Here is an 18833-nt window from a genome sequence, read left to right as displayed (position 1 = left end):
CAAGGGACAACGCAAAAGGAAATGGACTGCATCTTGCACCTCCCCAGTAGCAGAAACACATGTCTGCTGCTAAGGCACTCGGGTAATTTTTAAAATAACAGCAGTTGTACCAGTTACTTGTTATGTTCAATGCCAATTTTCTTCTTAATTGTAGCATTACTTGAACAGTAATGCCCTACATTGTGTATCCTGGTTTAACCTCTTTGTTCTACAAAGCCCCAAATGTCGTAACCTTTCCTTCTAGGGGAGTTGCTCCAGCCCCTTGATCATTTTCCTTTTGAATCTGGACAGTATCGTTTCTCAGTTGAGGCAAGCAGAACCATACAAAGTATTCCAAGTGCAGCCACACCATAGCTTTCTGCAATCTCTTCTTCCTCTTTTAGCTCGTCTTTGGCTCCCTTGTAATCCAAAGGTCCAATGGCCTCCTTTGCTGGCCTCCGTGTGTGTGTGTGTGTGTGTGTGTGTGTGTGTTAACAATGTGTTCCTTACTTCTTCTTTTGCATCCCTTATTGCCTGCTTGCATTACTTCAGCCAAAGTTTGCGTTCCTTTTTGTTTTCCCCATTTGGGCAAGTCTTGGACATTTTCTGAAGGAAGGCTTCTTACCTCTGCTTGTTAGCCCTGCAGGCATCTTCTTGGTCCCAGTGGTTCATTTCCTGATCTGCGCAGCTGAGCTTCTTCTATTGTGGTTTTGAACAACACCCAGGCTTTCTGGAGAGATTTGGCCATCTCCATTTTCCCTTTCACCTTCCTTTTTACCGATCTCATTTTGGGAGAGTTCCTTCTTCTGGAGTGACTGTTGTGTTGGGCTTCCTTGACAATTGGCAAGTTGATTTATTCTCAGTTGAAAAACTAGATCTTAAATTATCTATTAAATGAGCCTTTGTCAATCTGGCGCCTTCTGGATTTTACTGAATTACAACTCCCATCCTTAACCATTGACCATTTTGGCTGGGGCTGAAGGGAGCTGTAGTTCAAAATGTCTGGAGAGCACCAAATTGGGGAGGATTGTACTAAATGTCCTTCTTGCATTAATCCATCAATGACACAATCTTATGCATGTCAACACAGAAGCAAGTCACACTGGGTAGAACAGGGTTTGGTCTTAAGTAGCTTAGATAGACACTATGTTTGATAGGGTTTGCTGCCCAGTAAATGGGCTTAGGATTGCAATCTAAGTTGACTTGCCATATAACTCAGGCATATTTCAGCAAACAATAAAAGTTCCAGATTTATCTCACTTCCATTCTACTACTGTGTTTCCCCCCTCTTACTCACTTTGAGACCACTGCTGTTGCTTTCTGTGGTGGAAATCAAAGAACGCAAAATCACAGTGCTTGCTGGGAATGAGCACAGCCCACAAAAAACCTCAGGAGAACTGCAGGAGAGATGTGAAAAATTGCTGATCAATATATAACTCTGCATGCTGTAGTGTGCTAATGGAGGTCCAAATAGAAGCTTTTGTCAGACCACCCTGAATATCCAGCTACTGGACAGAGAATTGGAAACAGTCTTCAAACATTTCTGCTGTACATTATAATCTAGTGAGGAAAGCCAGCTACAGAAAAGACAACTCTTGCCAAGTTTAATGTAAAGTCCATGTAGTATGATCTGTTGTACCTTTGGAAGATCAAATCATTTGCCTGTTTAACTTTCCAAATGGGAAAATCCTTACTTCCTGTTTTCTTTCCACACTTTCTCATTTCTCTCTCTCTCTCTCTCTCTCTCTCTCCCCACAAAAACTATTGTGTGAATGCATCAATGGATTATCAGTTCCATCAGTGGTTTGCAAATATTTGGCAACCAGTGCTTAGAAGATACACAGGTTTAAAAGAGTCAAGATGTAGGTCTGTCTGCATCTCAGGATCAAGACAGAACCACAGTGGTGTCCCTTTCCTGAAAGCCCTCTACTCTTAGGGCTGGGTCCACACACCTGCTTTCCCTTACGAAATGATTTCTAGGTCAAAGAAGAGCAAACGTTTTCCCTGTAGGGTCCTGCAAATTTCTTTGTTGTTGCAGTTGGCAGCCCTGAATGGCTTGCAAGTCTGCCTTGTCAGGTGGCAGCCTGGGGCACATGCTTGTGTGAGGTCCATGGGTGAGACGAGTGCCAGCCTGCAGCTTGATGAGACAGGCAGGGACTCTTCAGCGTAAGATCCCTGAAAGCCATGCCATCATCTCCCCTGACCCATCCCGACCAAGCAAATTCCAGCCGCAAAGGGAATAATTGCTTGGGAAGAAGTTGTCGGTGAGCCAATCAGTGTACATTTTGGGGAAGCGAATCTACTAATGAGTCAATATTTCCATGTGACTAGGAAATATGCAAAGGCACCTGAGTAGGAGCAGGGTTTTCTAGTGCTGTGTTTTGCCTGTACATGGCCAGGAACACTGTGTGAAAATTTATTACCTGCTTAAGAAGCATTTATTGTTCAGTGAGACAGAGGTGACTTGGAATGGGGATGGGGGACCCTATCATCCTTTGGTACTGGCTGAGGCCAAAGAGCTTGGGAAAAACAACATATGGATGACCACTTGTCCCCCAGCTGTTTTTTTAGAACATGGTGGAGACCACATCATCAATTCCTGGGTGTTTGCTAATTCTGAAGATGCCTACTCAAAACAACCACTGGGATGTACACAGAAGCCTTTAAAAAAAAGAAGAAGCTCTTTAGCTAAAGTAACAGCAGCTTGTGAATATGGTGAATGTGCCATGTAAAGTAGGGAGCAGCTATTTTTAACTCAAAACAACAGTCCCTGGAAATGTGGTTATTAAATTCGAATGATCTGGTGGGCAGATGCTTTGCTGCCACTGTAAACAGATTAGGGAAGCATCTCTTCAGTTGCCAATCACAGATTTCGCCAGAGAGAAATAAAAACATCCCGTCCTCTTGGGGATGTGGCCTCCCCACCCCCCCCACCCCATTGGAAGACATTTGAAACACATAGGCTGGCATGTGACAATAGGTTTTAAGATACTTGGAGGAGGTTGTCATTGTTTCTCCGTATGCACAAAGTCGTTTCTTTTGTCCCACTGTCACCTCTGGCCGAATCGGTTTTGCGGGTTTCGAAAAAAAGCCAAGTTGAGGATTGGCAAACGAAATCCTTCACCTTAAATTAGTTGTTTCCCTCCCATCATGAATATGTGTGCATGCCCTGAAAACATTCAGGTAGCTGCATTCTCCCTGGCAGGTGCCTGCAAAACAAAAACAGCCTGCACCCAGTACCAGTCAGTTTCATAGAACTACCCAACCCAACCCCAGTATCTCTTTCCTGGGTGGTCACAGCAAGTCTATATACACATTCAAACTAGATGTTACCCCCAGACACTTGTATTATTGCATCAGATATGGGAACCTGTGACCCTTCAGATTCTGCTGGACTACAAGTCCCATCATCCCTGACCATTGGCCTTACAGGATGGGACTGATGCAAGGTCGAGTCCAGCAACATCTGGAGGCGCACAAGCTACCCACCCCTGCATTGCACCCTTTTAAAACAGGGAAACCTGCTTTGCCCCTCTCCCCCCCCCACTTCAAAGTAGCTCTCCACTACAAGGTTCGCTGATGCAAACATCCTATTGGAACTCATTTGAAGCGGTGAACCCACTTGGGGGAGGGGGGACTTGAAAATGGCAGGCTGGGGGGAATTAAAAATTCTTCCCTCCCCTCTGCTTGTCCAATCTCAATCGCCCCTTCAGAAGTGGTCCTTTTTTAATAAAAGGGACGGCATCACAGGCCGTGATTTGGCCATGTGTGATTTGGCCCTGAATGTGAAATTCAGAATTTTTTGTGGGGGTTGGGTTTTTTGGCTCCTTTTTGGCTCCTTTGTACATATATTTTCATATATGATGCATGCCTGGGACACTTCTCCCCCCCCCCAGCCAGACCTCACAGGAACTCAGTTCCAGCACCTCTCTCAGGTGGGCGTCATTGCCACTCTAAGAGAACAGGGGAGGTGTTCCTGGTGAGTTCTGGCACCTCTTTTTTCTAGAAAAATAGCCCTCTGTTAACATCAGGGTCACAAGGGGTGAACAGTGGCAATTAGCAGTTTTTGAAGTCCAGCTGCGCTCCACTCAGTTCTCATTTCTTGGAGAAGCCTCCTATGAAAGAGGGGAGAAGGTTTGTGACCCTCGCATGCCTCACAGCGAGGAGAGGATCTTGCCGGGAAGACCTGTGGTGACGGCCTAATAACCTCTTCCTTTGGATTTGCCTTCCATGCAAGCAGTATCAGTTACCGTTGTTTCATTGTTGTGGAAGGAGGAGATGTTTCTGGATGGAATCCCATATGCAGATCAGGGAGCAGGCTTTTAAAAACAGAGGGTGGGAAGTAGCTCTTCCACCTTGTACAGAAGTTCTGCTTTGTTTTTGAAACCGTGTGTGTGTGTGTGTGTGTGTGTGTTATCGGCTGAAACTTAAACAACTGAAAGATCTCTACAAGGCAGAGGTCTAGGGAAGCCAGCCAGAGCAAAGAGAGCTCTGCAAACCACTTTTAATCACAATCAAGTGACTCTTATAAATATTTGCATATATGCCGCATCAAAGCCTCGTACGTTCATGTGATTCAGTCATGAAAGAGAAAGGGGAAAGCAACAGGACCGCCATGGCTTGTGGCTGCTTGGATTAAGGATGGGCAGAGCACCAGGAGAGAGCAGACGTGCGGAGGAAGAGGGGGAGCCCGCCAAAGTTTTAACAAACACGGAAAGAAATAAAAATAAATCTCTGGAACATTTATTGCCCACTTTCGTTGGAAGGCTTGGGTCGGGGCTCTCAGCTTTCCCTCTCTGTGTGTGGATGCGAGATTGCAAAATAGTAAAAAAATAAAAATCAACCCGGATGGTCTGACTCCCTACCCTCCCCCCTCCCGCCCAAATAACAAAGAGAAAGTTGTTTATGTCTCCCCAAAACAGGAAACATATTGAATTAGTTCCACTCACTTAGGATAGTCTGTCAAAGAGTAGCTGGTGTGTCTGCTCTCTAGCAAGAAAAGCTGCACTTGTAGTTGAAATGGACCAGGCGCGCATCAGCTGGGATTCTCATCAAATCTGAAAGATTTCCAGAGGGCATAATGACAATAATGATTTGTTTCGCCATTGTTGTTCATGTAGAACCTTTGTGGCCCAGCACCGTGGCACTTTGCTGCAGTCCAGTGGGTCTAAGCAGCTTCAAATTGTCACTAGAGGTGACTGTACCAGGAGACAAACGGAAGTGGTTGCTCCATATGGGTGCCACCAATGACAGACTAGGAGACAGAGAAAGGACTTGGTGTGCTCTATCAGAAAGTACGAGACAAAGCCCAGTGGAGATACGACGACTGGAACACCAGCGTAGTGTCGTGCTCCTGCACAGCTCTTGTTCCTTTTGCAAGGTTTTTTTTGCACAGGGAACCTTTCTGGCAGATTGTGCCCCTTGTAGATTAGCATGCATTGGAGGGGAAGGGGCCAAGGTAGGCCACCAGCTGGATTTCTGCTTCAGGGGTGGTGACAGAACAAGTTGTGCATGCTTGGGAAATTGCATTGTTGTCCCCTTATAGTTTCAGACTGTGAATATAAGTAGGGTTCACACCAGCATCAATTAGCTGCTTTTAAATAAGAAGCAGTTTGATTAAATTCATGTGTGCATGGGGATGGGGCACTCAACATCTCTTTAAAACAGTAGTAAAGAACATAATAAATCTTTTTTCTTGTCTGCCATTGCATCTGAAAGTGTTGTTCTGTGGAGTTTTTCCAAGTTTTGGTGAACTTTGGTTGCGGTGACTTTGCAGACTTTATAACTCCTGTTTAGTGTGATTTGGGAGCTTCCACTTCAAATACTGAGCCAGACTCATAGCTGTCCGGGGCTTTGACTTCTTACTTGAGGTGTTTTTACCCCAGTCAGTATCACTTGTTGAGATGGAACCATGAACATAACTGATACATATTTCCACGATATATATCAGATTTCTGATGTTATCTTTTAAATATTGTTTTTATGGTACCATTTTATGTATATTTGTTGCGAACCGCTTCGATGTTTCCTTTATGAATTAGTGTATGTGTATATCTATCTATCTATCTATCTGTCATCTATCTATGAGATGTAACCATTTCCTTAGTAATCTGCTGTTGACTGTCCCAGGATCTTTAGAAGCTTCCAAGCCAGATGGACAGGTGAATAGGTAGATAGTCATTTCCCCCTTATATTCATAGTCCACCTTTCCTGAGATGGAGCCCAAGGTTGGGTACCTGTGGTTCCCAAGCAGTCATCCATCCACACATTGACCAAACCCATAACTGCTTAGATTCAGCAAGCTAGCAGCTCCATATGCATTCAGACCATACCCTGGGACAGACGGAAAGCTGGTGCAAGAGTTACCTGTCCATGAGCCAACCACTGTAAGCAGCAGTGTTGAAAAGGGGGGAGGGGTAAATGGATAAACTGGTAGATTGGAAGAGAACATAATACTTGAGGTGGCATCCATTGAAGTAGTTCTGCTAGTGCAAGGATTTTCCCAGGGCAATTGAACTCCCGCCCCCCCTCTCCTCTCCCCTCATGACTTCCGTACCTGCTCCAGATCTGCTCTGGATGGCTTGAGGAACCCACAGAACATATTTAAGGTGGATCAGGGAGAGGAGAGGGCAAGTTCCGTTGCCCTGTCAAAAGACCTTGCACTAGTGGAGCCACTTCACTGGATACTGCCCATGACATAAAGCAGCTGTAAAATCAGAGTTGACTTTCATGCACTTTTGCACTGGAAGCAAAAAAGAGGGACAAAATTAACATGCAGAGCATGCATTTTGGTATTAGCTTCCTCAGTCAGCACCAAATCTCACATGTTAGTCATGTAACACTAATTCCGTATGAGTTGCACCATTGTATTTCCAAGCCTAAATTAAAGTGGCTGCTTTTAACCGTATAATTCACCAGAGCTGCTAGAACTGATAGGCTTCCAATAACATCTGGAAGGCCAAACTTTTGACCTTACCTACTCCTGCTTCCGGTTCGCCAGAAGCGGCTTAGTCATGCTGGCCGCACGACCTGGAAGCTGTCTACAGACAAACGCCAGCTCCCTCGGCCTATAGAGCGAGATGAGCGCCACAACTCTAGAGTCGTCTGCGACTGAACCTAATGGTCAGGGGTGCCTTTACCTTTACTCCTGCTTTATAGCCTTAAATGATCTGGGTGTAAGTTATTTGGTTATTGGCCTTTATTGGCGTAGGTTTAAAAAAATAAAATCATATAAAGGCATCCAAATACATTAATAATACAAACACATACAATATATTAAAAAACTAGATAGCCACCATTGAATAAATCAGGCAACTTTATATTTAGATTTAAAGATCTCGGCTAAATACCCCAAAACAATTTCGGTAGTTTGGGGAGTATCATCCCTAAAGAAATAATTGGATTACAGACTCTTTGTAAATCTATATTTTAAACTGTAAGGGAGTCACTAGGAGATCTCTGCGAAGGGTGTTGAGAAGAGGGCAATCCAAAATTTTGTGATGTATTGTATCTGGTGTCTTCTTATTACAGGAGCAGAATCTGTTCTGGAGGGGACTTTTTTGAAATCTTCCAAACAAAGCAGATGAGGGGGATGCATTTAGATGAGCTTGCTTAAAAGCTCTGCGATGCTATGGAGTATCTAATTTATAAAGGTAATTAGGCATTGCTCCATGGTGGAGCTGCAATCCTAAGTAAGCAGATGAACATACAAAAGGCTGGGGGGGGGTAGAATTTTTGGATTTCATGGTCTCACAGTCTTTGCTTGGTGACAGAGAAGATTTGTGACTCATCCGATAGAAGAAGGGAATCTATTGCAACCACTATTTGCCTGATAGGGTAATATCAGAAAACCATGTAAAATTATGTGTATCTCTCAATAAAGAAGTTAGTAAACTTTCTGGGTCTGTAATAAAACGAATTTTTAATCAGTATTTGAAAGTCATAACCCAGTCCCTAGATTCTAAGAGATACTGGCCTAACTCTGCACAAGTAGCAAGATAGGAGACGTATTTTTGAACTCTTAGAATTTGTCGGAAGAAAGAGGCCTGTATACCCTCAGTTATCCATAAAGGAGTTGTGAAACGGTTTTTGCACTATAGCCCCTAACCGCTGCAGGCACATCACCATAAAAAAAAATAGAATCATTTAATTCATGCTCCAGAGCATTTAGCTAAGTCGGTTATCCTGTTACTATGGGTCACCCATTTTAGATTGTAATAAAAGGTGATCCCCAAGTCTTTAAAGCTTTTAACTTGTTTGATTTCTTGATCACCAATACACCGTTTAGATGAATGCCAACTCTTTGAAAATACCAAGATATTGGATTTTGAGTAATTAATCACTAGGTGATTTCCTTGGCAGTAATGAAAGAACGTTTTTAGACATCTAAAAGTGCCCAACTCTGGTGCAGGAGAGGAGGACAGTGTCATCAGCATATAAAAGTATAGGAACCACCTTAGGACCTAACCTAGGAAGCTAGCTTTCACAACAAGTAGATGTTGTTTCATTAAATAGATGTCTGGAGCAAGAATACCGGTTTGTTTGACTTCTTTAGTAGTTGTAAAGCTAGGTGATAAGTGGCCATCTGGGGAAATCTTCACCTGACACATAGTATTCCTATGCAGTTTTTTAATCAAGAAAAGTAATCACGGTTCTAGCCCAACAGCATTCAATTTCTCCCATAACAGCCCTCTGGGTATCAAGTCAAAAGCACTTTACAGGTCAATAAAAGCTACATATAACTTTCCCCTTTTGGATTTCATATACCTATCTGCTAAAAAGGCAAGTGAGAGACAGTGATCAATAGTTGATTACTGTTTTGTAAACCGCATCTGTTTAGGGCCAATAATTCTGTTCATTTTAATCCAATCCAATAGATAGTGCTCTAACTGTTTAGAGTAGAGTATACTTATAGTGGACAGAAGACTAATAGGGCAATAATTACACGGCTGCCCAGAATCGCCTTTTTTTTTTAAAAAAAAATGAATTGGGATTATTACAGAAGTTAACCATTATTTTGTAACATTTTGTCCATGTCCAGGAATTTGGCGATCACCCCTTCGAATTGTGGGGACCATCTAATCCTTTTCAGAATACTATGAGAGAGGCCTGATCTGAGTTACCAGGCTTCAAGATCTTATTAGCCACATTGTACTGTATACTCAGAAGTAAATGGGGGTGCTCACTTTCTGTATGGACTACAGTAGAAAAGAAGTTAACATCAGAATATAGGTTTAGAGCAGGCATGGCCAAACTTGGCCCTCCAGCTGTTTTGGGACTACAATTCCCATCATCCCTGACCAGGTTTCTTGAAGTAATATACAACCAAAGCTTTTAAGATCATCTATGAAGTCAGGGTCACTGCCCCCCCCCCCATCCAGCAATGTTCCAGGAGATGAGGTGAAGAATCCCAATAGGGGCACCTGCTGATTGCCAATCAGGATCTACAATTTGATCCAGAGGTCTATGACCATCCTGAGGGACATAGACATTTATTTGAGGGGCACAAGGGAAGCTTGGGCTAAGTTCCATATCCTCTGAAATCAGATCTACCAGTGGGGTTTGCATTTCAGTCGTGGGGATTCTTGGTTTTCAGGGGAGGGTGACTTTGCACCATTGCTCTCTATTTGATGGGCCACTTTCACTTCTGTCAGCCTGCCAGCACTTGAAGATATCAACAGAGGCCTCAAATTGTCGCCGAGTTTGTGGGTATGAAAGACAAAGAGAAGGCCTTTTCTATGGTAGCCCCACATCTCTGAGTCACGTAACCAACTGCACTGGGACAAGTTTTATCCCTACAACTATTTAGGAGACCCCCTAAGTTGCTCTGTTCTCCTAATGCTAATTTTTGTTATTGATAACTTCTGTCTTTCAGATTTTTTAGGGTTGTGTGTTGTTACCGCATTCATGATAATGGTTTTGTTGTTCTAACCATAGCTGCCAAGTCTCCCGTTTTTCACGGGAAACCCCCGTATTTAAAACTGTTTCCCGCTGTTATCCCGAATAGAGAAAAATCCCGTAAATCCCCCGGATTTCCTACCTGCCAGGGAGACTCCTTCTGCGCATGTCTGGACATGCGCAGAAATGATTTCGGGTGCCGCTCTGCCCATATCTGGGCACTGGAAGTCACTTCTATGCATGTCTGGTCATGTGTAGAAGCGACTTCCAGTGCCGCTCTGCCCATGTCTGGGTACCAGAAATCGGCACCGGAAGTTGCTTCTACGCATGTCCAGACATGTGTAGAAGTGACTTCCAGTGCTGCACCGCTGCTGATCCCAGATTTTTCTTACCGGGAGTTGGAGGGTATGGTTCCAACCGTGGTTTCGTATACTTTTTTAATAAAAAAACTTGAGATAGTTTCCCCAGCTTTAAAGGAGTCTGAGAAACATTTTAAGTAAATATAATTAATTCTGAATCCTTGACTGAGGAGCTCATAGTAATTGCTAGGTATTTTTGTGGTCAGTCTCTTTTGACCATGTAGCACAGGCATCCCCAAACTTTGGCCCTCCAGATGTTTTGGACTACAATTCCCATCAACCGTGACCACTGGTCCTGATAGCTAGGGATCATGGGAGTTGTAGGCCAAAACATCTGGAGGGCCGCAGTTTGGGGATGCCTGATGTAGCACGTTCTACTTTACTAGTACTTAATTCAGAGAGATCCTTCAGAGAGCAGCTTTCCCCCCTATGGAGTTCCAGATCTGTTTTTTGGGGACATTTGAAACATTCTGGAATGTCATGGGGTAGGGCAGGGCAGTTTGGAGCAGGGAAATTATGTGCGGAGAAAGGGTTAAATTGGGCACCCCCCAAAGTGTGGCCCTCCAGATGTTTTGGCCTACAACTCCCATGATCCCTAGGTAACAGGACCAGTGGTCGGGGAAGATGGGAATTGTAGTCCAAAACATCTGGAGGGCCGAAGTTTGGGGATGCCTGGGCTAAATCTTCCCTCCCTTGCCACTTCTGCAATCCTGATCACCTCTCCTCAAGGAGCACTTCCTGTTTTAGAAATTGCCATGGAGACAATATGGCGCGCTACCATCTAATATTGACAATGGCTCTTAATCTAAAGTGAGGCTCACTTGAACATTAAAACACTTAACATTTTAAACCAGCAATTAATATTTAAGTATAGCTACACAAATTGTTAAAAGGAGGCACCTACATTGTTACTCTGGTGCGTGCAGAAATGATTTTTTTTTCAGTTTCATGATGAAATACAACTGGTTATCCCCCCTTCTTTAGAGGAGAGGGACTTTATTGCTTTGTGTAAAGTCTTAGATTTGTTATGCAATTGTCTGTTTCCTTTCCTCTTCTTTGAGATTCAGTCGGACTATTTAAAAGACAAAACATATTGTCAAGAGTTTGGATATTTTTTCCTCCAGACTTTTTTTTCTTTCTTTCATAAAGCTACCCACAGCAAACTGCTTGTCATTAAATTCTATTTTCTTGGCAGCTGCTATTAAGCGTATGCAAGTCTGGAGTCATTTGTGAAACATCAGCTGTCATGAGTTTCTTCCAATTTATAATCATCCAGGATTTTCCACGTTGCTTTCAAAGAACAGGGTTAAATGCATGCCCTGAAAGAGAGTTGGAAATGGCTCGCTGATCTCTATTAATCTGCTGTTTCTATAATCAAACACATGTGTTTGTTTATCTGGTTAAATTGTTAATGATATCGAAATTGGCTGCTGGAAGCTGAATCATCCAGCAGACATTTCCGTCGCTGTTTCTTGAGTCTGCCTTGTGCTGTGGCCTGTAAAAGAACAATATATTCATAATTTTAAACCATTACACTAACTTCTTGCAGATCTCATCTCAACAAACCACCCCATCCCCTATTTTAGACGAGTGAGATTTGATGTCTCGGCGATGGAAAAAAATGCTTCCAACCTGGTGAAGGCAGAATTTAGAGTCTTTCGATTGCAGAATCCAAAGGCTCGGGTCTCGGAACAACGGATAGAACTGTATCAGGTAAAACTGTGGTGATCATTGCTATCTCATGACTGTTACCTGTTGTGACCCTTTCTGCGCAATGTAGAGTTCGGCTGATTTTAATGTACGCCCTCTCTTAACAGGGAACTGTGAGAAATGTAGTTCATGTGAGGCAGTTCTGGGGGATCTGCAACAGAATTCTCACTAGCTCACCAAACTACAATTCCCAGGATCCTTTGGGAGATGCCAGACCAATGAAAATAGTATAAAGAATAAAAACAGTATAAAGCAGATCTAAGTTTGTAGTGTACGTGTTAACATGTTCAAGCATCTCTTGCACGTTTTCTGTCAGCTATAAGAGAAATGGGAAGAACAAATTGAACATGTAGCCCAGGCAATTCAGTTTCACACTTAACTTTAGAAACCACAGTTTAAGCCTCAGATGTGAAAACAACCATTATCTGTTGAATTCTTTTGATTGGAGCTCATTGTCTCCCTCTTGCTGGGCTAGATGGGTCTTTGCTTTGATCCAGAAGGGATTGTCTTATGTTCTTGGGAGCTGGAAAAGAAGGTTTCTCCTTAAGACGCCTTTACGGTAGAATTAAACAAGTGGTATTAGGTGGTCTGAAACTAAGTAGCTGCGTGAGTATTTTATTAAGGAACACTGCACTATATTACTGAAGAGATGCCCTTAACAAAGAAATGGTGGAGTCTTGTCAACCCCATGCATGCAGAAGGTCCCAGGTTCAAACCCCAACATCCCCAAGTATGGCTGGAAGAGAACCCTTCCTCAAACCCTGGAGAGGTGCTGACACCCAACATAGTCAATGCTGAGCTAGATATACCAATGATAGTATAGGGCAGCTCCTATATTCCTCTGCGTGAATAATGCTTCTTTCTTCACTTGTGTCTTGCTCCTGTTGGCATGGTGATAGCACAGCACCCCTGAACAGTGAGGTTTAGGGCGAGCACTTTATAAGAATCCTGAACTAACGGTAATATCAAACATAGTATTAATGAGGGCTGCACCCATGTATAATAATATAAACACATATAAATAATATCATACATTTATATTATACTCAGAACTATGCCCCGCTGATTTCTACAGTTAAGCAACGATGGGATCCCAACTTTACAGCTGTGTCTTATAAACTTTTACTCAGAAGCCAGTCCAGTTCTTATTCCCAAGGACATGTGCTCAGGATTGGAGCCTTAGTTTGTTAAAAATCAGAGCTGAAAGCTGGGTGGAGTCTTTATCTCATCCTCAACCCATCTGACCCCATTTTGTCGTCTTTGATTATTGATGCTGCTATACATTCCTGGGAGGTTGTTTTATTTTTGTTTCTAACCATTCCGTCACTTAACTGACTTTAAAAGAAGAAGAAGCATTGACTCACTTATTTGTTTTTTTAACACATTTATACCCCACCCTTTAGCAAAAAAAATAAAAATAAGAAAGACTCTTAGAACAGCTTACAAAAAATCAGTGCTGTACTAAATTAGTTCCTGCCCTCTCAGGCTCACAATCTAAAAAGACATGGCACATAAGGAAAAAGGAGTGGGTGGGAGGAGGAAAAAGCAAGCTTCAGAACAAGTGCTTTAAACACAGTTATATGATTCTATTCAAGCAGATTTCGGCCGTCTAAAGTAGCAGCTCCTTGCCAGTGTCAGTGGTTGTCTTTTCCGTGATAAAGTGCAACCTCCCCCCCCCCCCGGACGCACTCTTCCTGCCCCCTGTTCAGATCCAGGAGCAGAGTCAGTGACAGTGTCCAGGCCAGGAGGGCAGTTCTTGCCATACATTCACTGAGCCTCTTGGGCTTGCTGATCAGAAGGTCGGCGGTTCAAATCCCTGCAACGGGGGGAGCTCCCGTTGCTCTGTCCTTGCTCCTGCCAACCTAGCAATTCAAAAGCATGCCCAAAAGTGCAAGTAAATAAATAGGTACCACTCCGGCAGGAAGGTAAATGGCGTTTCCATGCGCTGCTCTGGTTTCGGTATTCTGTTGCACCAGAAGCAGCTTAGTCATGCTGGCCACATGACCTGTTTGTCTGTGGACAAACGCCAGCTCCCTCAGCCTGTAAAGCGAGATGAGCGCCGCAACCCCAGAGTCGTCTGCAACTGGACTTAACTGTCAGGGGTCCTTTACCTTTTTCTCTTTTTTTACTCCCCCTGAAACCAGCAACAGGGACATGGCATTTTCAGCTTAACTTCACTTTGATTTTCTGTGCGTTTGTGTTTAGCCATTTCCCTCAAATGATGTCTGTGAAATGATTAGTTGAAGTTAGGAGCCTGCCTTACACTCTTACATCTTCAACCAGATAATATTAACAACACCACCCCAGAGCTAATAGGGGGGAAGGGGGGCTTTGGGGAGGTAGGGGGTTTGTGTGGATAGGCAGGGTTGGTGAGCGAAGAAAGCAGGGTTACAGCCCCTGCTGTGTGTGGAAGTGTCAGTGGCTTAGAATCATAGAGTTGGAAGAGACCACAAGGGCCATCCAGTCCAACCCCCTGCCAAGCAGAAAACACCATCAAAGCATTCTTGACATATGCCTGTCAAGCCTCTGCTTAAAGACCTCCAAAGAAGGAGACTCCACCACACTCATTGGTAGCAAATTCCACTGCCGAACAGCTCTTACTGTCAGGAAGTTCTTCCTAATGTTTAGGTGGAATCTTCTTTCTTGAAGTTTGAATCCATTGCTCCGTGTCTGCTTCTCTGGAGCAGCAGAAAACAATCTTTCTCCCTCCTCCATATGACATCCTTTCATATATTTGAACATGGCTATCATATCACCCCTTAACCTTCTCTTCTTCTTCTTCTTCTTTTTAGTTTGACGTAACAAAACTTGATTTAATATTTGCATTCAACTTTTCCAACAAAATGTTGAGTGACGCGCAGTAATGACAAGTGTTAACAATTAGCAAACGTTTAGTTAAGATGATCATAGCCTGAACTGAAAGAGATCATCTCATGGTTTATTCATGGACTCTAATACTGTCTGCAAAAAGCCACTTGCAGTTGCCATCTCGGCCTGTGATAAATGTGCTCAGCTGATTTATTTTACCACTTCCGCATTAATTTGAGGCTGGAGAAACTGTAATTCCGTGGATGGAAAGTAATTCTAGAAGGCGGATGTGTGAATTCTAGTCCTTCCAAATAGGACCGTTTGTGTACAGACCCATTGACTGCTGTACATACATCATCAGGCTGCAACAAGATGTTATGACAATCGCCAAAAACAGTGGCTATGCCTCCTTTCCCCTCCAGTAATGTTTAGTAATTTATATTATTTATTCCTTATCTAGAGTTGTAGATGACCCTTCATCACTTATAATGATCCCAGGGCAGTTTCCAGAATATCATAAAATAAACATCATTTACAAAATACACACCAGTTAAAACTATCATTAAAATTGTAGTTAATGCTGAATGCTGCAGCCCAATTGCTGACAGGAATAAGATTCTGTCAGCATATTACACCTTTGTTCAAAGATCTGCGCGGGCTGCTGTTTCGTTACAGGGCCAAGTTGAGTGTTTTACTATTGGTATATAAAGACATGCCTTCTCGACCAATTTCAGCCTGAAGAACTTGCCCTTTTACAAGTGCTAAATGATGTTCATTCCACATTTTCAAGGAATCAGTGTGGCAGCACCTAAAACATTTTTAAAGCCTACCCAGACATATGAATTAGTTACCTGTATTCATGCTCAACATCCTACCAATTTTATTTTTGTTTTAATGTTAATTGTTTCAATGATGATTATTTTATGCATATTTGATTTTCTAATAGTTTTTGTGTATTATCTGCAATTTTATTATGCACACCCCTTAAAACTAATAAAAAAACCACCCCAGAGCATCCTAAAATTACTGAAAACAGAAAGCGGCCTCACTGGTTTATGCCTGGTAGAATAGGAATGTTTTCCCTTGATGGTGGAAATCCATCAGGGTCTGTAGTCGGCTCTTTTGGCAGTAGGGTGTTCCATAGGTAGGGACCCACAACAGAGGTAGCCTTTGCACATGGCACAACCCAGTGGGGCAAGCTTAGCAGTGACCCAAAGGTGGATGATATAGGAGAACGCGTCTCAAGAAACATGCCTGCCATGACATCATCATGCCATGCCATGACATCATCGTCAATGTGTTTCACAATCATCAGCCAATGAAGCAGATTGAGCAGGAGAGTGTGTTGTTGGCAGCCATATTTCTGTCCCAATATGTGTACAGACAATAAGGTTGTTTTCTGCTGCTCCAGAGAAGCGGACACGGAGCAATGGATTCAAACTACAAGAAAGAAGATTCCACCTAAACATTAGGAAGAACTTCCTGACAGTAAGAGCTGTTCGGCAGTGGAATTTGCTACCAAGGAGTGTGGTGGAGTCTCCTTCTTTGGAGGTCTTTAAGCAGAGGCTTGACAGCCATATGTCAAGAATGCTTTGATGGTGTTTCCTGCTTGGCAGGGGGTTGGACTGGATGGCCCTTGTGGTCTCTTCCAACTCTATGATTCTATGATTCTATGTCATTCTAACCTCAGAGCTACACAGCATTGTTGTTAAGGAATCATAGAAGGGACACAAGGGTCATCTAGTCCAGCCTCCGTGATGCAGGATTCAACTGAAGCTTCCAAGACAGATAGGTGGCCACCCAACGTCTGCTTAAAAACCTCCAGTGAAGGAGAGTCCACAACCACCCGAAGAGGTCCATTCCACTGTCGAACAGCTCTTACTGACGGAAAGTTATTCTGGATGTTTAGTTCCTTTCTTGTAACGTGAAGCCATTGGTTCGAGTCCTACCCTCCGGAGCAGGAGTAAACAAGCTTGCTCCATCCAGGCAGGGTGCACAGGATTCCCCTGTCCCTCATAATAGTAAAGGGTCGTGTGAACACCAAAACATATTAAAGAGCCTCCCACCGCCCCGTACCCTTCCTGTGTTTGTCTCTTCCCATTAATGGGAGCTTACATAAGAGACTGTCCTCAAAACATAACTTCTAACAAAAGACCGAGACTTTAGGTAATATAAGACGGATAAAAGTCCTTTAAAAGAGGGAAGGGGGAGGGAAATAAAATGATTAAACAAACAAGCTCAAGCATCCACCAGTGTCTCTTGCTATGTTTTGAAAGATTGATGCCAAATGCGGGATTTATTGGAATTTGATCAGATAAAAATTTGAATGTTGTGGGAATGTCTTTGAACCCGTCGACTTGGCGGCCCCTTTGGTAGCCTTCACCACATCTTTATTTTATTAAGGTGCTTCTGTATTTAGAAATAAACCACTGCTCCCATTTTTCCTTTTATGAATAGGCATCCCCAAAAGGCACCCTGGCAGAGTAGGACAAGGGGGGGGGCTGTGGTGGGGGGAGGGGAGGAAGCAGAGCGGGGCACAAATCCTATCCGTTGTTTGGAGTGGTTGCAGCGAGGTTGTTTTTATGGCAGTTTATTAGCTACAGACTATAAAACAATAACGTCTTCAAATGACTTCCTATGGAAACAGTGCCATGTTTTGGTAACACATCATAAAGCATCATGAGGAATGGAGCTGAAATTCTGGGTTTTATTACTACTGTTATCTGAGGCTTTAGCCTGCTTAGGTACCTGATAGGCTGCTGGAAGGGAGGAATGCAATGATATGATACAGGGGAGGAGGAGGAGGAGGGGGGTCGCATTGAGCTGCACTGGGCTTCCAGCGGCAGCTCGGACCCCAGGGGGGACATTATATTACAAGGAAGGACTTGAGGAGGCAAAAGGTTTAAGGCATTTTTCTGCTCTCAGTTACACTGGTGTGGGATTTCGTATCACCAGTACGATTCCTTCAGATCCTGCTGAAATAGACGGGAAGAGATCACCCAGGAGGAGCGGGATTGCAGGATGGGCTCCACAAAGAGCAGAATAAGGTGGAATGGTTCGGGGTGTGAGTTGTAGAATGGATTGTACCACTTGGAAGTGGGTGGGGGCCATCTTTTTTTGAATTCTCCCTGCACCAGCAGGGAATGGACTGGCTGGATGCAGAGGAGTGGTGAGAGGTAAAAGGTAAACGTAAAAGACCCCTGGACGGTTAAGTCCAGTCAAAGGCGGCTATGGGGTTGCAGCACTCATCTCGGCTTTCAGGTCGAGGGAGCCGGCGTTTTTCCACAGACGGCTTTCCGGGTCATGTGGCCGGCATGACTAAACCACTTCTGGTGCAGCGGGACACCGTAATGGAAACCAGAGCGCACAGAAACATCATTTACCTTCCTGCCACAGTGATACCTGTTTATCTACTAGCACTGGTGTGCTTTCGAACTGCTAGCTTGGTAGGAGCTGGGACAGAGCAATGGGAGCTCACCCCGTGGTGGGGATTCGAACCGCCAACCTTCCAATCAGCAAGCCCAAGATGCTCAGTGGTTTAGACCACAGCGCCACCCGCTGGTGGGTGGCACCAGTTGGGGAACCCACAAAGAAGAAGGCTCAGAGCCAGGGGATTAGTGATGGGTCGACGATGAGTGGTCAGAATCTGAAGAAGTAACAGGGTTTAGTGAGCAGGAAGAGGCTGTGGCAGAGGGCAATCCAGAATCAGAGGCAGAAGTGTAGCCAAGAGGCAGAGATGACGCAGGCTGCTGAAGAATAAGCCTTCTGGAATAAGTTACCAGCTGAAATTAGACAGGCTATACAGGGGCCTTGTATAGAAATCAAGATTGCTGGTTGCACCCACTGATCATCTTAAATGTTTGCTACTATTGCTCCTTAAGATATTGGTGTTAATGCAGCTGTGAGACTTTGCAGCTGTCCACAGGATTCCTCTTGTGTAGCCTCACTTGTTTGTCACCAAAATGCTGATGACTAAGCTCTGTCTCTTGGCTACATCCAGTCTTCCTGCAAGCAAATGTATGTGACTTAGAGGAAAGCCAAGACAGGGTTGTGCAAGAGCCATTCCACACCAGGCTTTAT

General features: G+C 43.8%; 1 protein-coding gene across 1 annotated transcript in view; it reads left to right on the top strand.

The window, feature by feature from the left end:
* The window catches only part of TGFB2 (transforming growth factor beta 2), an 85587-nt gene that overhangs the window by 49479 nt on the left and 17275 nt on the right, over window positions 1-18833 (top strand). The window contains exon 2 of the mRNA XM_035111355.3: window positions 11785-11948. Within this exon, the coding sequence (XP_034967246.1) occupies window positions 11785-11948 (164 nt within the window). The remainder of the gene's footprint in view (window positions 1-11784; window positions 11949-18833) is intronic.

This window comes from Zootoca vivipara, chromosome 3 (genome assembly GCF_965207765.1).
Source record: "Zootoca vivipara chromosome 3, rZooViv2.hap1.1, whole genome shotgun sequence".
In the NCBI taxonomy this organism is placed as follows: Eukaryota; Metazoa; Chordata; class Lepidosauria; order Squamata; family Lacertidae; genus Zootoca; species Zootoca vivipara.
This window is presented reverse-complemented; position numbering and strand designations above follow the sequence as displayed.